This window comes from Hermetia illucens, chromosome 4 (assembly GCF_905115235.1).
Source record: "Hermetia illucens chromosome 4, iHerIll2.2.curated.20191125, whole genome shotgun sequence".
Taxonomy (NCBI): domain Eukaryota; kingdom Metazoa; phylum Arthropoda; class Insecta; order Diptera; family Stratiomyidae; genus Hermetia; species Hermetia illucens.
Window position 1 is genome coordinate 122,407,848 of NC_051852.1, and position 21,864 is coordinate 122,429,711.

A 21,864-nucleotide genomic window follows, 5' to 3' on the forward strand; every position below is an offset into this window, starting at 1 on the left:
TGGGTGTTGTTACAGTTTTTGTCGTCCAACGATCCATCTTCAGTTCATCCTTGGTTGTTCTTGCTACTTGGTTGTTCTGCTACTGTTCTTGCTTACTTCGCTTGAACACTTCTTTCTCCAGATCCAAATCACTTGTAGCATTAGATGCCAAGGTAGCCAAGTTGTCCACCACCGAGGCACTGCGGTCGAGGGATATCGACGGCCGGGAGCCTGCTTGCCCATTCCCAAAATCAGCCGGTACTGGGATTCCGAGCCCCTGCACCGTAGGTTTACTCCTTCTCTCGTCTTCCATGGTGGTTTTATGTTCTGGGTATCCTTCCCATAGCTATTTTGGTCCGCGCACCAGAGATGTGCAAACACTAGCCCATGCACAGTCAGAAAAGAAAAGTGCATGAACACATATTTACACATCAATAGGTATGCACCAAGCCGCCAGCTGGGGTCGCGCCTGACGGGAGATCTGGCCACTCCTCACAGGAGACGGTGTCTGTCTGTCTGTCTGTCACACTCGATTTATTTGGAAACGGCTATACCGATTGTAACGAAAATTGGTGAGAGTGTGTAATCTGGTGGTCCCTTTACATGCAGTAAGTGGCGCCACCTTGTGTTAAGTTTAAGGGGGGGGGGGGGCTCCCCATACATGTGAATGGAGGGTGCAAATTTTTTTTTCACAGCAGCGGGGTAGCAAATGAAAGGTCTCAATTAGTACTTTTCGAAACTGGTTCAATATTTGATATTGGGTGAAACATAAGGGAGTGAGGGCTCAAAATAAGTCCCACAAAAAGTGTAACAGGTCTCGTTCTCAGAACCTATCCAACCGAAAAATCTGAAAAAAATCACAGTGGTGCATCTCTACGAAATCTAGGCCTCAAAATATATCCGGTTCCGATATCTGCACAAATGAAGTTAATAATAGTATATTTCCATATTTTAGAAATTTACCCTGCATATGTGTAGAGTATTTGGAAATAACCAGTTCTGTAATATGTACGTATGTCTCGAGTTTGGAAAAATATGAAGGGAAATGTTGGATTTGTAGCTATATACGGATAGAATGTGCGTTGAAATTTCTTACATAAGATGAACACAAAACCTTTATACCCAAAGCGAGAGCTTCCGGTATTCCGACTTGTCTTTTTTGACGAGCAACCTGTCTTCATGATCGTAATATCTTAGGCCTATGTATTTTGTTTTTGTTTTTATTCATTTTGAAAATCGTGCAAATTAATTTCAGAGAACATAAAACCATCACAAAACTGTCCCGGATAAATAACAAGGCAAGTATCATGATGATGATGATTCTTTATGAGCTATATAGATATCTTCATGATCATGCTTTTAGCGCAAGAAAACTCAGCGCCGACTTTATGTATGGGTCGCTAATATTTCTTCCATTTTAATTGTAAATTGGTTTTAAAATATAATTCGATGCGCCCAAGAGAACCGAGCGCCAACTTCAAGTTTGAGTCGCTAGTACAATTTTCTTGATTTACTTAAGAAAATATTTTACAATAGTGTATTATTTGTTTCCTTAGAATACCATCGAAATCCTGAACAATGTCAGCGAAACATTACCCCAGACCTATGTATCAATATCCAGTTTAGAGGGGGGTAAAAAATATCTCATCACCGAATTCAAGCTTGTTAAAACTAAATTTGGACAACATTTGACAGTCCTTTTAAGTAATTACAACTTTGTTTTCCTACCCCTTCCGTTCTCCGAAAGGAACACTATTTCGTTTTCGAAGGAGTGGATGTGCAGGAACACAATTATTTCAAAATAAAATTTGTTCAAAATAATAATTATTCTGCTTATGCACTATAATTTAAAGTAATATTCAAAATGTCGAATAATATTGTGAAATAGTTTTATAAGAATTTTAAAAAACATCACCACCCGATTTGTAATGAATTTCATAATTTGCATATGAAATTTTTACGTTATACTGTGAAATAAATTTCTAGAGGCATTGTTTGATATCGAGAAAGATATATAAATAAGTGTACACATATTGTTAATTTTAAAGAATATTGAATGATGTATGTGTGTGTGTATGGTGGGGGAGAAGCTACAGCTTCTGAGCACCCAGGCCGTGTTGGCCCATTGTACTCGCCTACCCCGTCTAACGGAATATTCCGGATTCGTTAACGATTTCCGTTAGTGGATGTGATGCTACCCGTCGCAATTGGAGAACATCGGCACCAAAGATCTGATGCCTGATGCGTCCATAGGCGGGGCATTCACATAGGAAATGCCCCGTGGATTCCGCTTCCTCATTACAGGAGGGACACGTATCATCTTCGGAAATTCCTATTCTGAACATATGCCCAGCTAGTGAATTATGGCCTGTCAGAATGCCCACAATATACCTGCAAGTCCTCCTGCTTTTCGACAGGATAAACTTTGCGGTACGTATGTTGGGTTCTGGCAGGAAAAGTTTGGTGTGCCGAGCAGCATTTAAGCTCTGCCACCTGTCGTTATGGGAAACTTGTACCCAGCTTTTGAAAACAGATTTAGCCAATGCTACTGATACTCCAATTGCTGGCTCCGGTCCCGGCATAGGGGAGATTGACCCCTCTTTCGCTAAAGCGTCCGAGATTTCATTTCCCTCTATGCCACAGTGACCAGGTACCCAGAGCAGTTCCACCGTATTGAATCCAGACATAGAGTTCAAACGGTTTCTGCATTCCTGAACGATTTTCGAGGTGATCAAAGGAATTATTATTATTTTGTTAAGGGAAAGTCGCACCGCGTCCTTGAAGAACTATTGTGCCCCTTTTACTGGTTATAGTGTACCTGTTGATCATAGTATCTCAAGCAGGCCAGTAACCGTTAGGAACTTTAGTATGTTCCCCACTTCCAGAAGTTTCAGCTTTGCATCTGGTATTAAGTGTTCTCCCAAATGTATCGACCTACTTTGCACAAGTGCCGGACACAGTCCCAGGACGTGCATAGAGGTTTCGTCCTCCTCCTCACAGAACCTGCAGGCAGTGTCCGTAGATATCCCTAGCTTCCCTAGGTGGCAGTTCAGCCGACAATGACCAGTGAGAATTCCCACTATGATTCGGAGGTTATTTTTGGTGAGGTTTAAGCAATCCTTTGTGCGCATGGGTTCGTATCCCCCAATAAGCACCCTGGACTGCTCCATCCCTGGTAGGCCCGCCCAATATAGTTCCCTCAACCGTTTTTCTTCGTTTCTTAGATTCATAGCCATGAAACCGTTTCCGATTCCACAGAAGGGTTCTGGCCCGTATAAAGGCATCCCTGCTCCCTTCTTGGCTAGTTCATCCGCTGCCTCATTGCCTTCCAGCCCAGCATGGCCTGGAACCCAAAGTATCCAGACCTTGTTGGACGAGCCGAGTGTATTCAGTCTCTCAAGGGATTCCCATACCAGTTTAGAGTTCACCTGGTTGGACCTAAGTGCCTTGATCGCTGCTTGGCTATCGGTGAGAATAGCTATGTTCTGCCCCCTGTAGTTCCTTTGCAGATTAAAGGAGGCACATTTGTCTATGGCGTAAATTTCCGCCTGGAATATGCTAGTGTACCTGCCCATTGGCTCAAAGTACATTTTCCTTGGACCAATGACACCGGCACCCGCTCCCTCTGCTGTGAGGGATCCGTCAGTGTACCAAGTAATCAGTTGCTGGTTTAAGCCGTATGTCGCAGCCACGCTTTCCCAGTTTGTCTTGTTACTCCAACGTGTTTCAAGCTTCTTATCGAAGTGAAACCTCGTTGTCATGTTGTCCCTCGGTATCAGTAATTCGGGATACCGCCTAGAAAGGATATCAATCTTCCTTCGATTTAGGCAGCTCCCCGCCTCACTCATGCTACCGGCCATCCTGAATATTGATCTCCTTGCTTGCATCTGTATGTGCAGATGGAGAGGGGTTAATCCCAGAAGGACCTCCAGGGATGCCGTTGGGCATGTCCTCATTGCCCCACTGATACACACGCAAGCCAGCCTTTGGAGCTTATGTAATTCCCTGGCTTGTGTGCTGAGTTGGGTTCTTTCTGCCCAGATTACCGCTCCATAGGTAATCATTGGTCTTACTATTGCAGTATATATTCAAAGTAGTATCTTCGGGCTACAACCCCATTTTTTTCCTGCTATGGATCTGCAAGTCATCAGAGCCCTCGTGGCTTTCCGACAAGTGTTTCCGACATGTGTTTTCCAGAGTAATTTTTGGTCTAGCGTGATTCCCAAGTATTTGACCTCTGTTTCTCGTTTCACCTCCATATCATGTAACGTTATGGTTATGGATCAAAGGAATGCTCAATGCCCTCAATGCAGCTTGACTGTCACTGCAGATTGCGATGCGCCTGCCCTTCAACCGCTCGTCAATCACCCAGTTTGCCACCCTTAGGATCGCATAAACTTCGGCTTGAAAAACCGTTGCGTATTGTCCCAAAGGAAAAGCCCACTTCTCGTTTTTCTTCGAGAGGTAGACTCCGGCTCCAGAACCCTCTTCTGTTTTTGAGCCATCGGTGTAGAAGACTTCCGTATATCCCGCCACGCATTCCTCTGGGTCTTCCCAGTCCTGTATGTATGGGGACACGAGAATCGGAAGGCATTGTAAGATTTGGATTTAGTCCTCCCAGTAACTCTTCCAATGCTCTGTGCCCCCCACATCCGTTGTTTTCCTATAGATCTAATAGAATTAGCCTATGAGCTGCTCTCATTGTAGTGCTTTGAATAAATATATCCAGGGGCTCCAAATTGAGAAGTGTATTCAGAGCTGCGCCGGATGTCGTGCTCATGGCACCAGTGATACCCAGGAAAACAGTACTTTGCAGTGCGTCTAGTTTACGGTGAAAACCTTTTTGTCTCACCTTAACCCACCACACTACGGATGCATATACGAACATCGCCTTATGATGGCAACGTATATCCACATTACCACATGAGGCCTGAGTCCCCATGTCGAGGCAAAGGTCCGTCTAAACAGCCCATAAGCTGTGAGAGCTCGTTTCATCTTTACCTCTACATGTTACATTGTTCCAAAGAATTTTTTTATCTAGGGTGACTCCCAGGTATTTCACTTCTTCGGAGAGTTTAAGGGTAGTACCCCTCATCTCAGGGAGACAAAGTCCATCCAGTTTTCTCCTTTTTGTGAATGACACCATAGTGGTTTTATTTGGATTAACTGACAAACCATGCCTAAGGCACCAGCTGATAAATCAACGGCACGCTGTATGTTCCTATACACCGTTCCAAGATCCCGATCAACAGCAAGTACAGCCACGTCATCAGCATAAGCTTGAGCGTGTATTGGCAAATTTTGCAGTTCGCAAAGCAGTGAGTCGATCAGCATACTCCACAGAAGCAGTGAAAGCACACCTCCTTGGGGGCAGCCCATCGTCGCTTCCGTAGTCAGGTAGCGATCGACCCCTACCTCAGCGCACAACAATCTTTGCGTTAGCATAGCATGGATCCACTTAATTAAAGCATCATCAACACCATGCGCTCTGGCGGCATCACAAAGTTTTTGAAAAGGCGCACAGTCAAAAGCCTCTTCAATGTCCACGAACACCCCCATCGCGTACTCACCACTCACCATTGTATGTGTGAATAAGTATAATAAAACAAATATTTGAACTTTATCAACGAACTTTTTCATTTAAACTTAATCCCATTACCTAAGTCAGCAATCATCATCATCATCATCAACGGCGCAACAACCGGTATCCGGTCTAGGCCTGCCTTAATAAGGTTTTGCGCCGAGGTCCACCAATTCGATATCCCTAAAAGCTGTCTGGCGTCCTGGCCCACGCCATCGCTCCATCTTAGGCAGGGTCTGCCTCGTCTTCTTTTCCTACCATAGATATTGCCCTTATAGACTTTCCGGGTGGGATCATCCTCATCCATACGGATTAAGTGACCCGCCCACCATAACCTATTGAGCCGGATTTTATCCACAACCGGACGGTCATGGTATCGCTCATAGATTTCGTCATTATGTAGGCTACCAAATCGTCCATCCTCATGTAGGGGGCCAAAAATTCTTCGGAGGATTCTTCTCTCGAACGCGGCCAAGAGTTCGCAATTTTTCTTGCTAAGAACCCAAGTTTCCGAGGAATACATGAGGACTGGCAAGACATAGTCTTGTACAGTAAAAGCTTTGACCCTATGGTGAGACGTTTCGAGCGGAACAGTTTCTGTAAGCTGAAATAGGCTCTGTTGGCTGACAACAACCGTGCGCGGATTTCATCATCGTAGTTGTTATCGGTTGTGATTTTCGACCCTAGATAGGAGAAATTGTCAACGGTCTCTAAGTTGTATTCTCCTATCCTTATTCTTCTTCGTGTTTGTGTTTGACCAGTGCGGTTTGATGTTGTTGGTTGATTCGTCTTCGGTGCTGACGTTGCCACCATGTATTTTGTCTTGCCTTCATTGATGTGCAGCCCAAGATCTCGCGCCGCCTGCTCGATCTGGATGAAGGCAGTTTGAACGTCTCGGGTGGTTCTTCCCATGATGTCGATATCGTCAGCATAGGCCAGTAGTTGGGTGGACTTGAAGAGGATCGTACCTCTTGCATTTACCTCAGCATCACGGATCACCTTCTCCAGGGCCAGGTTAAAGAGGACGCATGATAGCGCATCCCTTGTCGTAGACCGTTGTTGATGTCGAATGGTCTTGAGAGTGATCCTGCTGCTTTTATCTGGCCTCGCACATTGGTCAGGGTCAGCCTAGTCAGTCTTATTAATTTCGTCGGGATACCGAATTCTCTCATGGCCGTGTACAGTTTTACCCTGGCTATGCTATCATAGGCGGCTTTAAAGTCGATGAACAGATGGTGCAACTGTTGTCCATATTCCAACAGTTTTTCCATCGCCTGCCGCAGAGAGAAAATCTGATCTGTTGCTGATTTGCCTGGAGTGAAGCCTCTTTGGTATGGGCCAATGATGTTCTGGGCGTATGGGGCTATCCGGCCTAGCAAGATAGTGGAGAATATCTTATAGATGGTACTCAGCAACGTGATACCTCTATAATTGCTGCACTGTGTGATATCTCCCTTTTTATGTATGAGACAGATTATGCCTCGCTGCCAATCGTCAGGCATTGATTCGCTGTCCCATACCTTGAGCACAAGTTGATGAACCACTTGGTGTAACTGGTCGCCTCCATATTTAACCAATTCGGCTGTAATTCCATCGGCTCCTGGCGACTTATGATTTTTTAGCCGATGAATTTTACGGACTGTTTCTCCTAAACTTGGTGGTGGCAGTATTTGTCCGTCGTCTTCAGTTGGCGGGACCTCCAACTCGCCGATGTTCTGGTTGTTCAGTAGCTCACCAAAGTACTCAACCCATCGCTCTAATATGCCCATTCTGTCGGAAATCAGATTTCCCTCTTTGTTTCGGCAGGATGAGCATCGAGGTGTATAAGGCTTCATCCTGCTGACTTGTTGGTAAAACTTCGGCGCCTGGTGCGGTTGCTCCCTGTACTTTTCTAGTTCACAGACTTGTTGGTTCTCCCAGGCTTCCTTTTTCCGTCTGTGAAGTCGCTTCTCCGCTCGACGGAGTTCGGGATAAGTCTCTGCGCGTGCCCGCGTTCTTTGAGAATGCAACATTACTCGGTATGCGGCATTCTTCCGTTCCGTTGCTAGGTTACATTCATCGTCAAACCAGCCGTTCCGACTCCTTTTGCGGCTGGGGCCAAGTATATTTGTGGCCGTATCCATGATAACGTTCTTCAGGTGGCTGTGAAGATCATTAGTTGATGCTTCATCTCCAGGTCCTCTATTGACTGCGGTTATTGCGGCATCCATTTCCCTCTTATAGGTGTCGCGGAGGGTTGTGTTGTGGATGGCTTCAGTGTTCACTCTCACCTGATTGTCAGAGGGGATTCTAGGTGGTATTGTTATTCGAGCTCGGAGCACCATGCCAACGAGATAGTGATCCGAGTCTATATTGGCCCCCCTATATGTTCTGACATTCATCAAGGCTGAGAGGTGGCGGCGTTCGATCAACACGTGGTCAATTTGGTTGAAAGTGGTCCCGTCTGGAGAGGCCCACGTATGTTTGTGGACCGCTTTCCGCGCAAACCAGGTACTTCCAACAACCATTTCGTGTGACCCTGCTAATTGAATAGTCCGCAGTCCGTTATCATTTGTTTTTTCGTGTAAGCTATGGGAACCAACGTATCGCCTGAATACGGGCTCCTTCCCTACTTGGCTGTTAAAATCCCCAAGTATGATTTTCATATCATATCTGGGACAGGCTTCGAGGGCTCTTTCTACTGCCTCGTAGAAGGTATCCTTCTCCGACTCTGCAGTCTCCTCTGTAGGGGCGTGAACGTTTATGAGGCTTATATTTCTAAACTTGCCTCGCAAGTGCAGAGTGCATAGCCGTTCGCTTATACTTTCAAAGCCGATAACAGCAGGTTTCATTTTTTGGCTGACTAAGAAACCTACTCCGAGCACATGGTTTACTGGATGGCCGCTATAATATATGGTGCAGTGGCTCTTCTCCAGGAAACCGGTCGCTGTCCATCGCATCTCTTGCAACGCTGTTACATCAGCCCTATATTGGGACAGGGTATCGGCTAGCTGCTTATCAGCTTCATCTCTGTAAAGGGAGCACACGTTCCATGAGAAAATGCGCAAATCGTTGTTCCTTTGTCGTTGCCGGGTCCGTCGTTTTAACATCCGTCCTATCCGAGGCTCCTGTTGTGGCTTCGTAACAGGTTGTTTTCCGTGTAGGGTTGTCAGCCCTACCCAACCCCCAACCTGGAGGACCAGTTGGTACAATTTGTCCCGTTTTTAGGCGCGGGAGACTCGCCTTCATCCTTCTCCGTCTGCAGCTTTTCGTCAAGAAAGAGCTCCCAGCGGTCACCACGTGGAGGTGGAGATAGGGTTTGGTAGTAGAGCTGTTGGTGTTGGTTCAGCAGGCATTTCCCAGGTTTTATGCTCCATCGTGCGTACCAATCCACGTTTCGCCCCGGGACCTATACTACCCTTTGACCACCCATCAGCAATGATAGCCGCAAAATCTGCATCGGCCAAGCAAACCGTCTCAAGCCCGCGACGAAGCCTACCACCTAAAGCCCGCACCATGGCCGCCCGCCGTGATCCCCACAAACCCCACTTCAACCAACACACTCACCGCAAAGACCGATACCCAGCCAAATACATCAAAACAGCTTAATAAACCCCAAAAAGTACACCAAAAAGATCGATACCCCGTATAAAGACACGAAACAACTTGACACTCCCCAAAAAGCACTCGGAAAACATCGCTATCTCAGAAATACACCAAAAATAGCTAGACATCTCCCAAGACGCCCATTGAAGCTTGATATCCCAGAAACACACCAAAACGTAACTCGGTATTATCCAAGCCACACAGCAAAACTACTTATCCTAGAAAAACAGCAATAGAGCTTAATATCCCCAAGACAAAAACCATCAACACAAGACACGACCCCCGACAAAAGTGCAGGCCCCCCACACAGAGCAACACCCCGCACCCAAGTCGCAAACCAACAAAACCTCACCCAAGGCACACACCCAAAGCCCCCCCCCCCAAGGCACGCAGCGCAAAGCCCCCATTAAAGACACACCCCTTACCCAAGGCGCGCACGTGAAAGCCCGCAGTGCGAAAGAGACGGAGCGAGCGAGATAGCATGAAAGCTTAAAAGCTCTCTCGTGCTATCTCACTCTAACACACAGAACCTATTGGGAGAGCATCCCACTTACTACTGAGGACTTCAAGGAACCATGACATCTTTTTTCAAAGCATCGCTTATGCTGATATTCGATGTAGCGCTAGACCCATCTGCGCTGCTTTATCTAATATATGGAAAAGCAGAAGCCTCAACACCGACATCATCTTATCCTCCTGCTATTATATACGGTGAGCACATAGAAAGTAACCACCACTGTTACTCAAAAGTTCCAAGCTTCCTTAAACTCGTGTCTATGCCGCGATGTTCTGACTTTAGACAGAAACAAGTGAAGAACCGCAAACTTTTTCGCAAGTGCTATACTGTTCACTCTAAACCCATGCAGGATCAGTGTCCGCCTGCGATGTTAAACGAGTCGGTCACGATACGGAGAATGATGTTCCCAAAGAGACCGAATAAGTAGTTCTGACCCTTTAGCTGGCAATACACCTGCATCCTAGGTAGTAGACTTGAGAAAGCCCCTCGGTGATGAGCGAACTGCAAATGATTGGTTCACGTCGCGACACACTAGGAGTCCTCATAGTCGAGACAGGACTTTGTCGACGTCGATGGAGTGATGTGCGCCTAGCGCTGTAAAGGTGGTAGTTGTGATGTGCATTGAACCGGTATTAGTATCATGACGTGCAAATTACGTGTTCGGACCAAGCGGGAAGGTTTTTAAAAAACACAAGATTTATTATACACTATATAAAGCTTTATTTGACACACAAAATTCAACTACACGTAACTTATCCAAATGGATTTTAGAGACTGGTCACCAGAGGTTACGTTGTACCTATATTTATTATAGATCTCGCGTCTGGACTTTGGAATGAACTATTTGCTGATGTGCATTTTGCATTTCCCACGTTTTCCAGAAATTGTCTAATGTTGCACATTGCGGTTTCATATTCTATTGGGTCAGATGCAGACGGATACGTAACTTCCCCCTCCTTTCTCATTGAATTCTCCTGAATTCGATTTTCTACTTGAACTTTACAAACTTTACTATTTGGTTTAAGGTAAGCAAGTAAGGTAAGCAAATACAATTACAAAAACAAAACCAATATTAATACCATATGTGATTTTTCTATGAACTTCGAGTTCTTCAATTTTATGTATGTTTTCAGCATTATATAATATAATATCATCCAAAGTAAGTTTATCTGTGAAATTTTGATTTATTTGATTGGTTGGGTAGAAAAAACGATCTTGACTTTTCTTTTTATGTTAGAAAAATAGTGATCGATAATTTTAACTTGACAATTACTGAAATGTAATAATTGATTTCCGGACAAAATTAATTTTCTTGAATCACAATTTTGAATTATTTCCACTTGTTTGGCATTCTTAATTAGAATCGTTTCTGTATCTAATTCTAATATTTCTGTATTTAAATTTTTTATAAGATTACAATTTTGCTTGTACATACAATGTTTACTTATACTAAGTTCGTGCAAGTATTTAAGTTTTTCATATTTGTATACAGAATTGTTAAGACTAAATACAATTTCGTTTGGGTAGTCTATTTCCTTATTTTGACCATTTGGAACAGGTATAACCATTTTCAATTGGACTGTCATATATTCTTTTGGTATTTTAATTGCAAATAATAACAAATTGTTTTCTGATTTGGCTACTCCAACTTTAACATAAGCTAATTTGTTTAAATTAATTTCATATTTTTGGATTTCTTCGTCAGTGAGGATACCTGGATGCAATAGACCATACCTAGTGGAGGCAATGTTATCTTGAATATGTTCGAATCTACTTTTGATTATTTGAATTTTAAACATTTGATCATAAAAATGGTTATTTGCCATTGAGAGATTATTAATTCTATTCAAAATAATTTCCCGGTCTCTTTTAACTATTTCTTTGAGCTGTTTAAACGTTTCACTATAGTTTTTATTAATTTCAACTTGCTGATTAATTCTACTGATTAAGTTATGGGTATTCAAGTGTCTTTAGGTGATCGTCGATGTCTTGTCTGCCTTGTGCGTCCATTGTTCCAAATAGCCATTTTTGGGTATGTCCTACTAAATTAATAAGTCCACGTTTATGTCTCGTTTCCTGAGGTATAAGGGTTCTAACTTTGTTTGTCAAATGTCTGAGTTCTGTGAGTATTAAGTCCTTATGTTGTCTGTCTAAATTTTCTGCGTTCGTCCTAAAGTCAGTTATCAGGTTCAAAATTTCGGTGGTGTTGATAACGTGAAGTATTATGCTTGTTTTGGAAACGATGTCAGTTTTGTCTAGTTGAATTTCTGCAAACCCTGTCTGCTCTTTAATTTCGTGAATATTCAATAATCCTTTCGCTGGATTAATCGAACTGAATAGTATCAGTAATGCCATGATAATCTGCAGGTTTGTGGTATTATTAGTATAATGATTATTGGGACTACTTAAGACTAATTTTTCGGAGAAGATAAAAACTTATAATAATAGTTTTCCTTCGGTGACCTCTAAGATCATTCTTTTTCTTAGGTCTGGAATGTTATTTTGTGAAAAGGTTATTTCGCTATTCCTTGCGATGTACCCTGCAATCATGCAGCTGAATACCCCACAATCACTGCTATTTGATTGGCGAGGACAATCTACTACATTTTCTTTAATAAATGGAGGTGAATGTAATGGTAGTTTTCTTTTTTCTAGGGATTCTTCTTTCATATATTCTTCCAAGGAATCTAACAGGTGAGAATTTGGTGATCCCAAGGATACTTAATTGTTTTGTTATTTAAGTTTATGATCGCCATGCACCAATGAACGTTATTTACATGAACAGGTACTAATATGATATCATATGCGAAGATATCAACATTTCGAGTCCATCTACGAACTGCATTATAGCCGGAATTTAAAAGGCGTGGAGCAAAAAATGTGTCCATCACATAGATTTTTGGGAGATTTTTGAAACTTTTTTGTTCGTTGCGTTCTGCTATTAATTTTAGATACATGTTAATTATATTGTCATTAAGCCATGACTGATCTATAAGTGTCCTAAAATCTCGTCGACTTATGTCTATTTTAAATTTGGATTTAATAATTTCGTCTAGAGGACCTTCGTTTAATATTTTTTCGATTATTTCCTTTTGGGTATCAGTGATAATAAAATGTTCATCCTTGGAGTAGTCTGCAAATTTGGGTTTTCGTTTAATATTAGTTGGATGGACATTCTCTAAGTTCGCTTTTCTGTACATAGGTAGGTGTTTCTGTCGGACTGCTTTATAGTTCTTTATGAATCCTTCAGTCCTGGTTTCATTATAATTTTCTCTATTTTTGTTAAGCTTATTTATGTATTTCTTTTTACACCTGTTTATATTTTCTTTTATCTTTTCAACGTCTACTTTTCCACTTTGAACTTGTCGGGGAATACACTTTATAGTAGAATGGAACCTATGGTTATAATTTCCAATTGCCTTCTGCAATACTTATCTAGGTGAGAGTTTTCTCTTCGACAGAGTAATAATTCTGAATTTTTCCGCAATAGTGTTATGCAACCTTTCTACGTCAGCTATGCCCGTGTGGCTATGAGCTTTCGTAAGATGTAGTTTTACACCTTCCGTCTGTAGAAATTCCTTTACCTGGATAGCATTAAATTCATTTCCTGCGATGATTTTTTCTGGCTTGCCTATTTTAGCAAAATGTTCTTCTAAAACTTCAATAATGGTTGTATGGTTTCGGTCGGGCAAGTAATAGGCTGAAGCAAACTTGGAAAATATGTCTATGGCAGTAAGAAAACAGCATTTCATTATAAAGTAAAGATCCACGTGAATAATTTGGTTGATTTCTGTGGGTGTTTCGGTAAAGCAAAATTTAGGTTTGATAGGATTGCGGTCATATTTGACATCCTGACATACATCGCATTGATTTATGACAATTTGAACCTATTCGGCTAACTTTGGATAAAAAATTTAATTTTTCAAACTGTTAAAAGTTTCTTGAATACCTGAATGTGCACTTTCTCGAATGTGATACAAAGAAATTTGTTTCACTGCTTCTACTTCAGTTTTTATATCTTGTGCTCGATATGAACACCGGATGAATGTAATTTGAGGATCGTTAGAGTACATTTCCCTAAGTTTCTCTTGTACTATATTGTATTTCGTGTCTGGAAGTTCTGAAAAGATTGCTGTAATTCCTTTTTAAGGTTTTGTGTGAAACAAAACCTTATTAAAATCGATTCAATGTCTGTCTGTCTGTCTGTCTGTCTGTCACACGCATTTTTCTCCAAAACGGCTAAACCGATCCGAACGAAATTTGGTGGACAGATGGGAACTATGAAATCCCACGCATACAGCGAGTGGCATAAATTTAGGTGGAGTTTAAAGGGGGGCTCCCCATACATGTTGTGTAGGGTATCAAATGAAAGGTCTCGATTTCTACTTTCCGAAACTGATATTAGTTTTGGCATAAATTGCAAAGTGCGTGAGTAAGGAGTCAAAATGTACGCACTTGAAGTGAGACAGGACTCATTTTCGGAAACTACCCAACCTAAAAATCCGAAAAAAATCAGGGTAGTGCGCCTAGATGAAATCTAGGCCTCAAAATATGTCCCATTCCGATATCTGCTCAAATAAACTTACTAATAGTATATTACTACTTTTTAGAAATTTACTGAAAACCCCCCCTTAAATTCATGCCAGCATAGGGGACAATATTTCGTATATATGTGCTAAATTTCATGGAAATCAGGCAATTAACGCCAAAGTTATAGCAGTTCAAACTTAGCAATTTCGCACGAGTTTATTGCTTCCAAAGCCATGCAAATCAGATGCTGACGTCATAATTACCCGGAATAATTGACATTCGCGTGGAATATTAAAGTCGCATTTATGAAGAATCTATTTATCTGCAGCCCTTTTTAAGGTTTTGTGTAAAACACTTATGTGAAATCTAATCTTCGAGAGATGTTCCATTCCGGTATCTGCTCAAATAAATTTACTAATAGCATATTATCAACTTATAGAAATTGACTAAAAAACTCCCCTTTAGTTCATCCTAGGTGTACCAAATTTTGCACCGGCATAGAGGACAGTCTCGTGCATACACATGCCAAGTTTCAAATCCAACTATTAGTGTCAAAGTTATAGAAGTTCAAACTTATCAATTTCGTGCTAATTAACAGCATCCTAAGCCATTCAAATAAGATGCTGACGTCATAATTAACGAGAATAATTGAAATTCGAGTGAAATATTAAAATTCCATTCAAGTAGAATCCAATTCTCCCTAGCCTTTTTTAAGGTTTTGTGTAAACACAAAACCTTATTAAAATCGGTTTACTGTCTGTCTGTCTTTTTTTTTTTTTTTTTTTTTTTTTTTCATCGTTGGAAGGTGGAAAGGTTCAAAACCTACTGCTGGCTCCTGCCAAACAGTTATGTGAGACTTCTACTCACTAAAACCACCTCCTTCCTCTTCCACTCTCCCCACGGGACTGCTATAAGCATTGCATCGTGGGGCTGGATCAGTTCTTAACTGCGGCGCATTATTGTTCGCTCCCTTTCTTGCTTTCTTCGCAGTTCTTCATGCCTTAGCTGTTCATGAATCATTTTCAGCTCAATTACCACTTGATTCCAAGCCTCCGTTGATTCCAACATAAACTCCACTATATTTCCAGGTGTTAAGCGCCTGTCTGCGATCGCCTCCAGCCTAGTTCGCTGTGCTGTGAACCTTGGGCACTCAAACACAACATGCTCCGCATTCTCAGCGACGTTACCACATCTTGGGCACCATGGTGACTCATCGTGTCCAAATCGATAAAGATAAGCCCGATAGCCTCCATGTCCACTTAAAAACTGTGTTAGCTCGTAGCTTAGTTCCCCGTGATTCCTTTCCATCCATATTCGAATGTGTGGAATGATACGGTAGGTCCAACGGCCAGTTTGTGCCTCGTTCCACCTCTTTTGCCATTTTGCGATGGATTCTCGCCGTGCTAGTTGCCGTCGAAGTACAATAGACTCACCGATTGCATACATGTCTGTCTGTCTGTCTGTCTGTCTGTCCGTCTGTCTGTCTGTCTGTCTGTCTGTCTGTCTGTCCGTCACACGCATTTTTCTCGGAGACGGTTATAGCGATTAACACCAAATTTGGTAGAAAGGTGGGAACTGTGAACGCTCACACATACAGTGAATTACATCCTTTTACGTCGAATTTAAGGGGGGGTTCCCATACATGCAAAAGGGGGGTGTAAAATTTTTTTTCATCAAATATAGTCATGTGGGGTATCAAATTAAAGGTCTCGATTAGTACTTTTTAAAGCCGATCTTAGTTTTGACATTCGTTGGAAGGGTGGGGAGCGCGGGGGGTTGAAAGTGATCACTTCTTTAAGGGGGCCATTCTCAGAAACTACCAAACCGAAAAATCTGAAAAAAATCAGGAGGCTGCCACTATATGGTGCCTGGGCTCCGAAATACCTTCCATGCCGATATCTGTTTAAATAAAGTTAATAATAGTATATTACTACAATTATTTGTAATTGGTTAGAAACCCCCGTTAAGTTCATCCTAGTATCATGAAATTCTGCAGTGATATAGGCTATAATATAGAGCATGATCTTACCAAGTTTGGTGGAAATCGCACTATTACTAACAAAGTTATAATACCTCCAATTTGCTGCTTCTTCGAAAATTGAAGGCTATGAATGTCAATATCACCCGAAAGTGGATACTCTCACATAATATATGAATATATTACGTGCTACGTACTAAGAAATACACAAAACCTTTCGTACCTGAAGCGTCCAGCTTCCGGTTTCCCGACTTGTTTATATTTGTGTGTCAAGAGTGTCAAGCGTATGAGGTTGACCATTATCAACACAGGGCTTTCCATCAAATGTTATTTAAATCGCTTCCTAGAAAATAGAGGGCAATGGGATTTTTAGCTATATTACGCGGAGCTGTCGTGCACTCGTCGCTCCTCACATCTTTTTCTTTTTCTTCAGCCTTCAGTTCACAAGCGGGGTCAGCCCGTGGTGATCTGTTTCGTCATTTTATTTTATCAAATGTCTGATCAGGATGTAATCTCGAGACCTTTAAATCCTCATCCAGCGTATCAAGCCACTATTGTTTTGGTCGGCTTTTTGGTTGCTTACCATTGACTTCGATGTTCTGACCAATACTGGTTATTGAATTCTCGTTACCGTGAATTACGTGACCATACCATATAAAATGCCTCTCTTGCCGTTTTTCCACGATAGGTGCAAACCCATATCGATCGCGGATATTCTCATTTCAGACGTAATCCAAACGTGTCACGCCACCAAGACGGCGTTCATTGGCCTTTATAGTCGGCCAACACTCAGAACTATAGAGAGCGGCAAACGGACGACATTGCAGTAAATTTTAGATTTGGGACGTGCGTTGATACGTCGATCGCAAAGAACACCAGTTGGGGAACTTCACCCAGGTTGCATTAATGCGTGAAACAATTTCATTACGCAGTTCTCCATTGGCTGATAGCATTGACTCGAGATATTTAAATCGCTGAGTTTTGGCAATGGCAATAACCTGCCCTTCCAGATATTTAAATTGCTCAGTTCTGCCAATGGCAGTAACCTGCCCAGAACTAAGCGACTTCAATATCTCGGGTCAATGCTATAAGCCAATGGAGAAGTACGTTATGCTCCTCACATAGCGAAACACAAAACCTTTTATACCTGAAGCGTCAAGCTTCCGGTTTCCCGACTTGTTTAATATATCGTCTGAAAAATTCACCTAGGTTTTCGAAATCGTGTTCAGCTATATAAATAATTCGCCTTTTATGAATAATTTCTATTTCCTGTGTTTTGTTGTTGGTTAAAATTAGTTGTGTTTTATATTTATCCACGATCTCTTCCTTAATAGGAATATGATCGAGAAGCTCTTCCTCCGCAGAATGTATTGTAGCCATTGTAACGTCTTCTTCTTCATTAACAAGAACTTGTAAATCTGAATAGGAATTAGTGCGATTGTCGCCGTGTGAAGCATTTTCACGTTCCTCCTCTGTTTGATTAATTCTACTTCAAAAATCTGCTACGTGATTTTCCTTTCCCTTCATATATTCAATTTCATATTGATATTCATCTAACTTTAATAACCAGCGTTGATGCCGAGGTGAGAGGTCTTTGCCTTTATACTTAGCATTCAGATATTTGATTGGCTGGTGGTCAGTGTAAATTTTGAATTTATTTCCGTAGAGGTATGGTCGGAAATAATTTACGGACCACATAATGGCGAAAAATTCCTTATCGGTCGCGGAATAATTTCTCTCGTGAGCATTTAATCTCCTTGAGGCAAATGAAATTGGATGGCCGTTTTGGGATAAAACAGCATCTATCGCATAATTAGATGCATCGATAGTGAGTTGAAAAGGCTTAGTAAAGTCTGCAAATCGCAAGATGGGATGAGAACTAATAAGGATCTTAAGTTTTTCAAATGCGTCTATGAAGTGTGGATCATTGGGATTGACTTTTACGCCTTTTTGCAGATATTTCGTCATTGGTTGGGCTACTTTCGCATAGTCTTTTATAAACTTTCGATAATAGCCCGTTAAACCCAAAAATTGTTTTATTTGTTTTTCATTCTTAGGGATTTTTAAGTTTTCGATTACGCTTATTTTTTCTGGATTAGGTTTTAATCCTTCCTTAGTGATTACATGTCCTAAAAAAGTTGTCTCTTTTTGCATGAAATTGCACTTATCGATTTGTACTTTTAATTGGTGTGCATTCAAAACTTTGAATATATCAGATAGAGATTTCATGTGCTCTTGCAATGAAGTACTGAAAATAAGGATGTCATCAAGGTAAACAACGCATGTCTTATTAATGTAGGCTCTAAGAATGTCATTCATCAGTCTTTGGAATGTCGCTGGGGCATTTTTAAGACCGAACGGCATCCTTATAAACTCATAAAGACCATGCGGGGTTACAAAGGCTGTTTTTGGCCTATCCTCTTTCTTAACGAGGATTTGATGATATCCTTTAGCAAGGTCAATAGTGGAAAAATATTGGGACCTTCCAAGTTTATCTAGAATAGAATCTATATTTGGTAAGGGGTACTTATCGTCCACCGTTACATGATTGAGTTTCCTGTAGTCGATTACTATTCGGAACTTTTTTTGTCCTGAATTGTCAGCCTTTTTCGGTACGACAATCAGTGGACTCGAATATTTCGAATTGCTGTTTTGAATGATTCCTTGTTCTTCCATTTGAGCTATTTGTTTTCTCACTTCCTGCTCATGGCAAGGTGGGAAACAATACAACTTGGAATTAATTTGTTGGTCAATTTATTTATAAAAAACTTGTTCAAATCGTTTGACCAGTTTCATTACTTCCCTTCTTCCTTCATTATTCAAGTGATCTAATTTCAGATGTTTTATGTAATCATCTTGGGTTTGTTCTAATACGCAAACTTGTTTGATTTGGTTTGGGTTATTGATAAAAGGAATTATCTTGCCGTTGAGTGTTACTCTTTTTCGCTCTATATCTATCAGAGTATTCAGATTATCTAGCAGATCAATGCCTATTATGAACTGATACTTTCTATTTGAAAGGTCACGAACTTTCCATTTAATCCGTGCCTGTGGGGAGGATTCAAACTCTTCTGGAGGTGGAGTGTGAATTTCGAAATTGATTGTGTCTTTACCGGTAATGGTAGTGAAATGAATAGGTTTGATTTTGATTTTCTGGAAACTATTTATTCGTTCATCTACTATAATGAACGAGGATCCAGTATCTATAAGAGCTAAATATTTCGTGTTTTTTATTGTGATTTGAATCATAGGTAGTCCATCCGAGGCTAGGTGTAAAAAAAATTTTCCTCTTCCTTTGAACTAACTAGGTTTGACTCAGGTTGTTCTCTGGGTCCATGTTCACTTCTATGGGAATTTTTATTTTCGTTGTTTTGACTAGTGGATTCGACATTGTCGATTTCCATAGGAGTTACCTCATGCTGTTGCCTACTACGGCCTGAATTCATCCTAGAATTACCTGAACTCCGTCTGAATTGTCTTGATCTTAATAGATACTAGGTAGGTACTCTTCACGATTATGATTGTTATCATTTCGATTACTATTATTTCCGAGTTATCACAATCTCGGCAGATGCCGGATTTTACCTAATACTAGCACTAAGTGCCAAGCATTTAGGCTCGGACGATCCTACCTACTTAAAAACTAAAGGGGCACTGGTGGTGGTGGCCGGTGGTAGGTCAGTGGGAGAATCCGTCGAGTACCCCCCGCAACATCGAGCACGTATGCAGAATGGTGTACTTCTGCATGGTTTGAACCAGACTGTGCGAAAGTCCCAGGACATCAAGGGAAGCCGTGAGGGATTTAGGTACAATACCTGTAGCTGACAATATTATGGGAACTACAACCACCCGCTCGAGACGCCAAATTTCTTTGATTTCCCGAGCCAATGGCTCATAGTTCACCTTCTTCTCCACGTATTTCCGTTCAATGTTGCTATTATGGGGGATAGCAACATCAATAATATACGCGGAGCGACCCGTCTTGTCAACTAGCAGTACGTCAGGCTTGTTGTGTGCGGTATGGCGATCAGTCAGAACTTGCCGGTCCCAATACATGCTGTAAGCAGAACTATCAAGTACTGATTGCGGCTCATATCGGTAAACCGGACATGTTCCCGTGATCAGCCCATGCTTATATGCAAGGTTTTGATGGATAACCTTACATACAGCATTATGCCTGGTGATGTATTGCACCGGTGCCATAACAGTACAGCCAGAAATGAGATGGTCCAACGTCTCTAACGCCGAACCACACATTCTGCACTGGTCGTTCTCCACCCGTTCTTTCATGATGAGCTTTTTTATGAGCTCGGGTGGCGACCACGTCATCCTGAATGGCACACATGAACCCCTCCGTCTCAGCAAAGAGCTCCCCAGCACACAGCCACCTGTTCGACAGATGCAAATCGATAAATGGCTGCCAAAGACAATTCACGTGTTTACCGTGCATTGCCATCGACTTCCATTCCTCGATCCGCTCCTGGTCCGACTTCACCCCACTCAGAGGATTGAAAGATCGATCCTTCAAGTTAAGTGGAGTCAGTCCACAGTCTGCCTTACAGACAGCCGCATGCAAGGGGCTCGCCTGCTCTTTACTGTAAAAATAAGCGCGCAGCGAGTCGACTTGGCGATGATGTTGTGCCGCCACGTCAACCACGCCCCTACCTCCGATGTCACGAGGCAGGTTCATCCGCTCCACGGCAGACTTTGGGTGATGCATTCGGAATTTGGACATAGTTGTCCGTATCCACCGCTGGACGTTTTCCAGGTCGGTCTTCGTCCACGGCAATATTCCGAATGCATAAGCCAGTGAAGGGATAGCGAATACATTCAACGTGCTTATTTTATTCTTCCCCGAGAGATGCGATTTCAGCACCAGCTTTACACGTCGCAGGAATTCGGACAGTAGAGCTTCCTTCATATCACCAACTCGAGCATGGGTTCCTTGCAGAATTCCTAGGTACTTGTAGAAGTCTGTCTCGGTCATAGCTTCGATGTGGAGGTCACCAATGCTATGTCCGGCATGCGGCTCGTGATGACCTTTGCGAATGGCTTGGATTCGACATTTGTCTAATCCAAACTCCATCCGAATATCACGGCTGAACATGTCTATTATTCGCAACAGACTTCTAAGATGGTTATCAGTACCAGCATACAGCTTGATGTCATCTAGGTACATCAAGTGTGTCAGTTCGCACTTAGCACGTAGGCCATATTTTATTGCAAAACCATGCCCTCTAGCATCATTCAGTAGCCATGAAAGGGGGGTTCAGTGCCATACAAAACCAAAGAGGACTCAATAAATCCCCCTGGAAGATGCCCCTCCGAATACGGATGGGCTCTGAGGTATTAGCACCCTCAGATGTACGGACTGACAAGGTGGTATGCCACCCTTCCATGACTGTCGCCAAAAACTTTATTAGTTTCGGATCAATGCGATACAGATGTAAGATGTCGATTAGCCAGGTATGCGGAACGCTATCAAAAGCCTTGGCATAATCGATATAGCAACTGAAGAGGTTTCTTTGGCCTCGAGTTGCTTGTCCTACAACTACCGAGTCGATAATGAGTTGCTCTTTGCAACCCCTTGACCCAACTCGGCAGCCCTTCTGCTCCTCGGACAGAATGTTGTTGGCCTCGAGGTGCACATTGATCCTTCCACTAATAATGGACGTGATGAATTTGTAGAGGGTT

General features: G+C 42.2%; 1 protein-coding gene and 1 long non-coding RNA gene across 2 annotated transcripts; one reads left to right on the plus strand and one right to left on the minus strand.

The window, feature by feature from the left end:
• Window positions 1–10,541: 10,541 nt before the first annotated feature.
• LOC119654981 lies at window positions 10,542–10,927 on the plus strand. Its single transcript, XR_005249868.1, has 3 exons — window positions 10,542–10,700; window positions 10,796–10,821; window positions 10,900–10,927. It is a non-coding gene; the product is annotated as an uncharacterized LOC119654981 (long non-coding RNA).
• Window positions 10,928–12,349: 1,422 nt separating this feature from the next.
• Window positions 12,350–17,550, minus strand: LOC119654053 (sentrin-specific protease 1-like). Its single transcript, XM_038059219.1, has 2 exons — window positions 17,376–17,550; window positions 12,350–12,795 (listed from the first exon to the last, which is right to left on the minus strand). The coding sequence occupies exons 1-2, from the start codon at window positions 17,548–17,550 to the stop codon at window positions 12,350–12,352; spliced, it is 621 nt and encodes a 206-aa protein (XP_037915147.1).
• Window positions 17,551–21,864: the final 4,314 nt, after the last annotated feature.

Bases quoted from the DNA above. Each gene is read 5' to 3' on its own strand.
- LOC119654053 (XM_038059219.1), bottom strand. From the start codon at position 17,550: ATGGCTACAATACATTCTGCGGAGGAAGAGCTTCTCGATCATATTCCT. The intron at 12,796-17,375 runs GTGAATTTTTCA...CCAAATTTGCAG, and splicing joins ACACGATTTCGAAAACCTAG to ACTACTCCAAGGATGAACAT.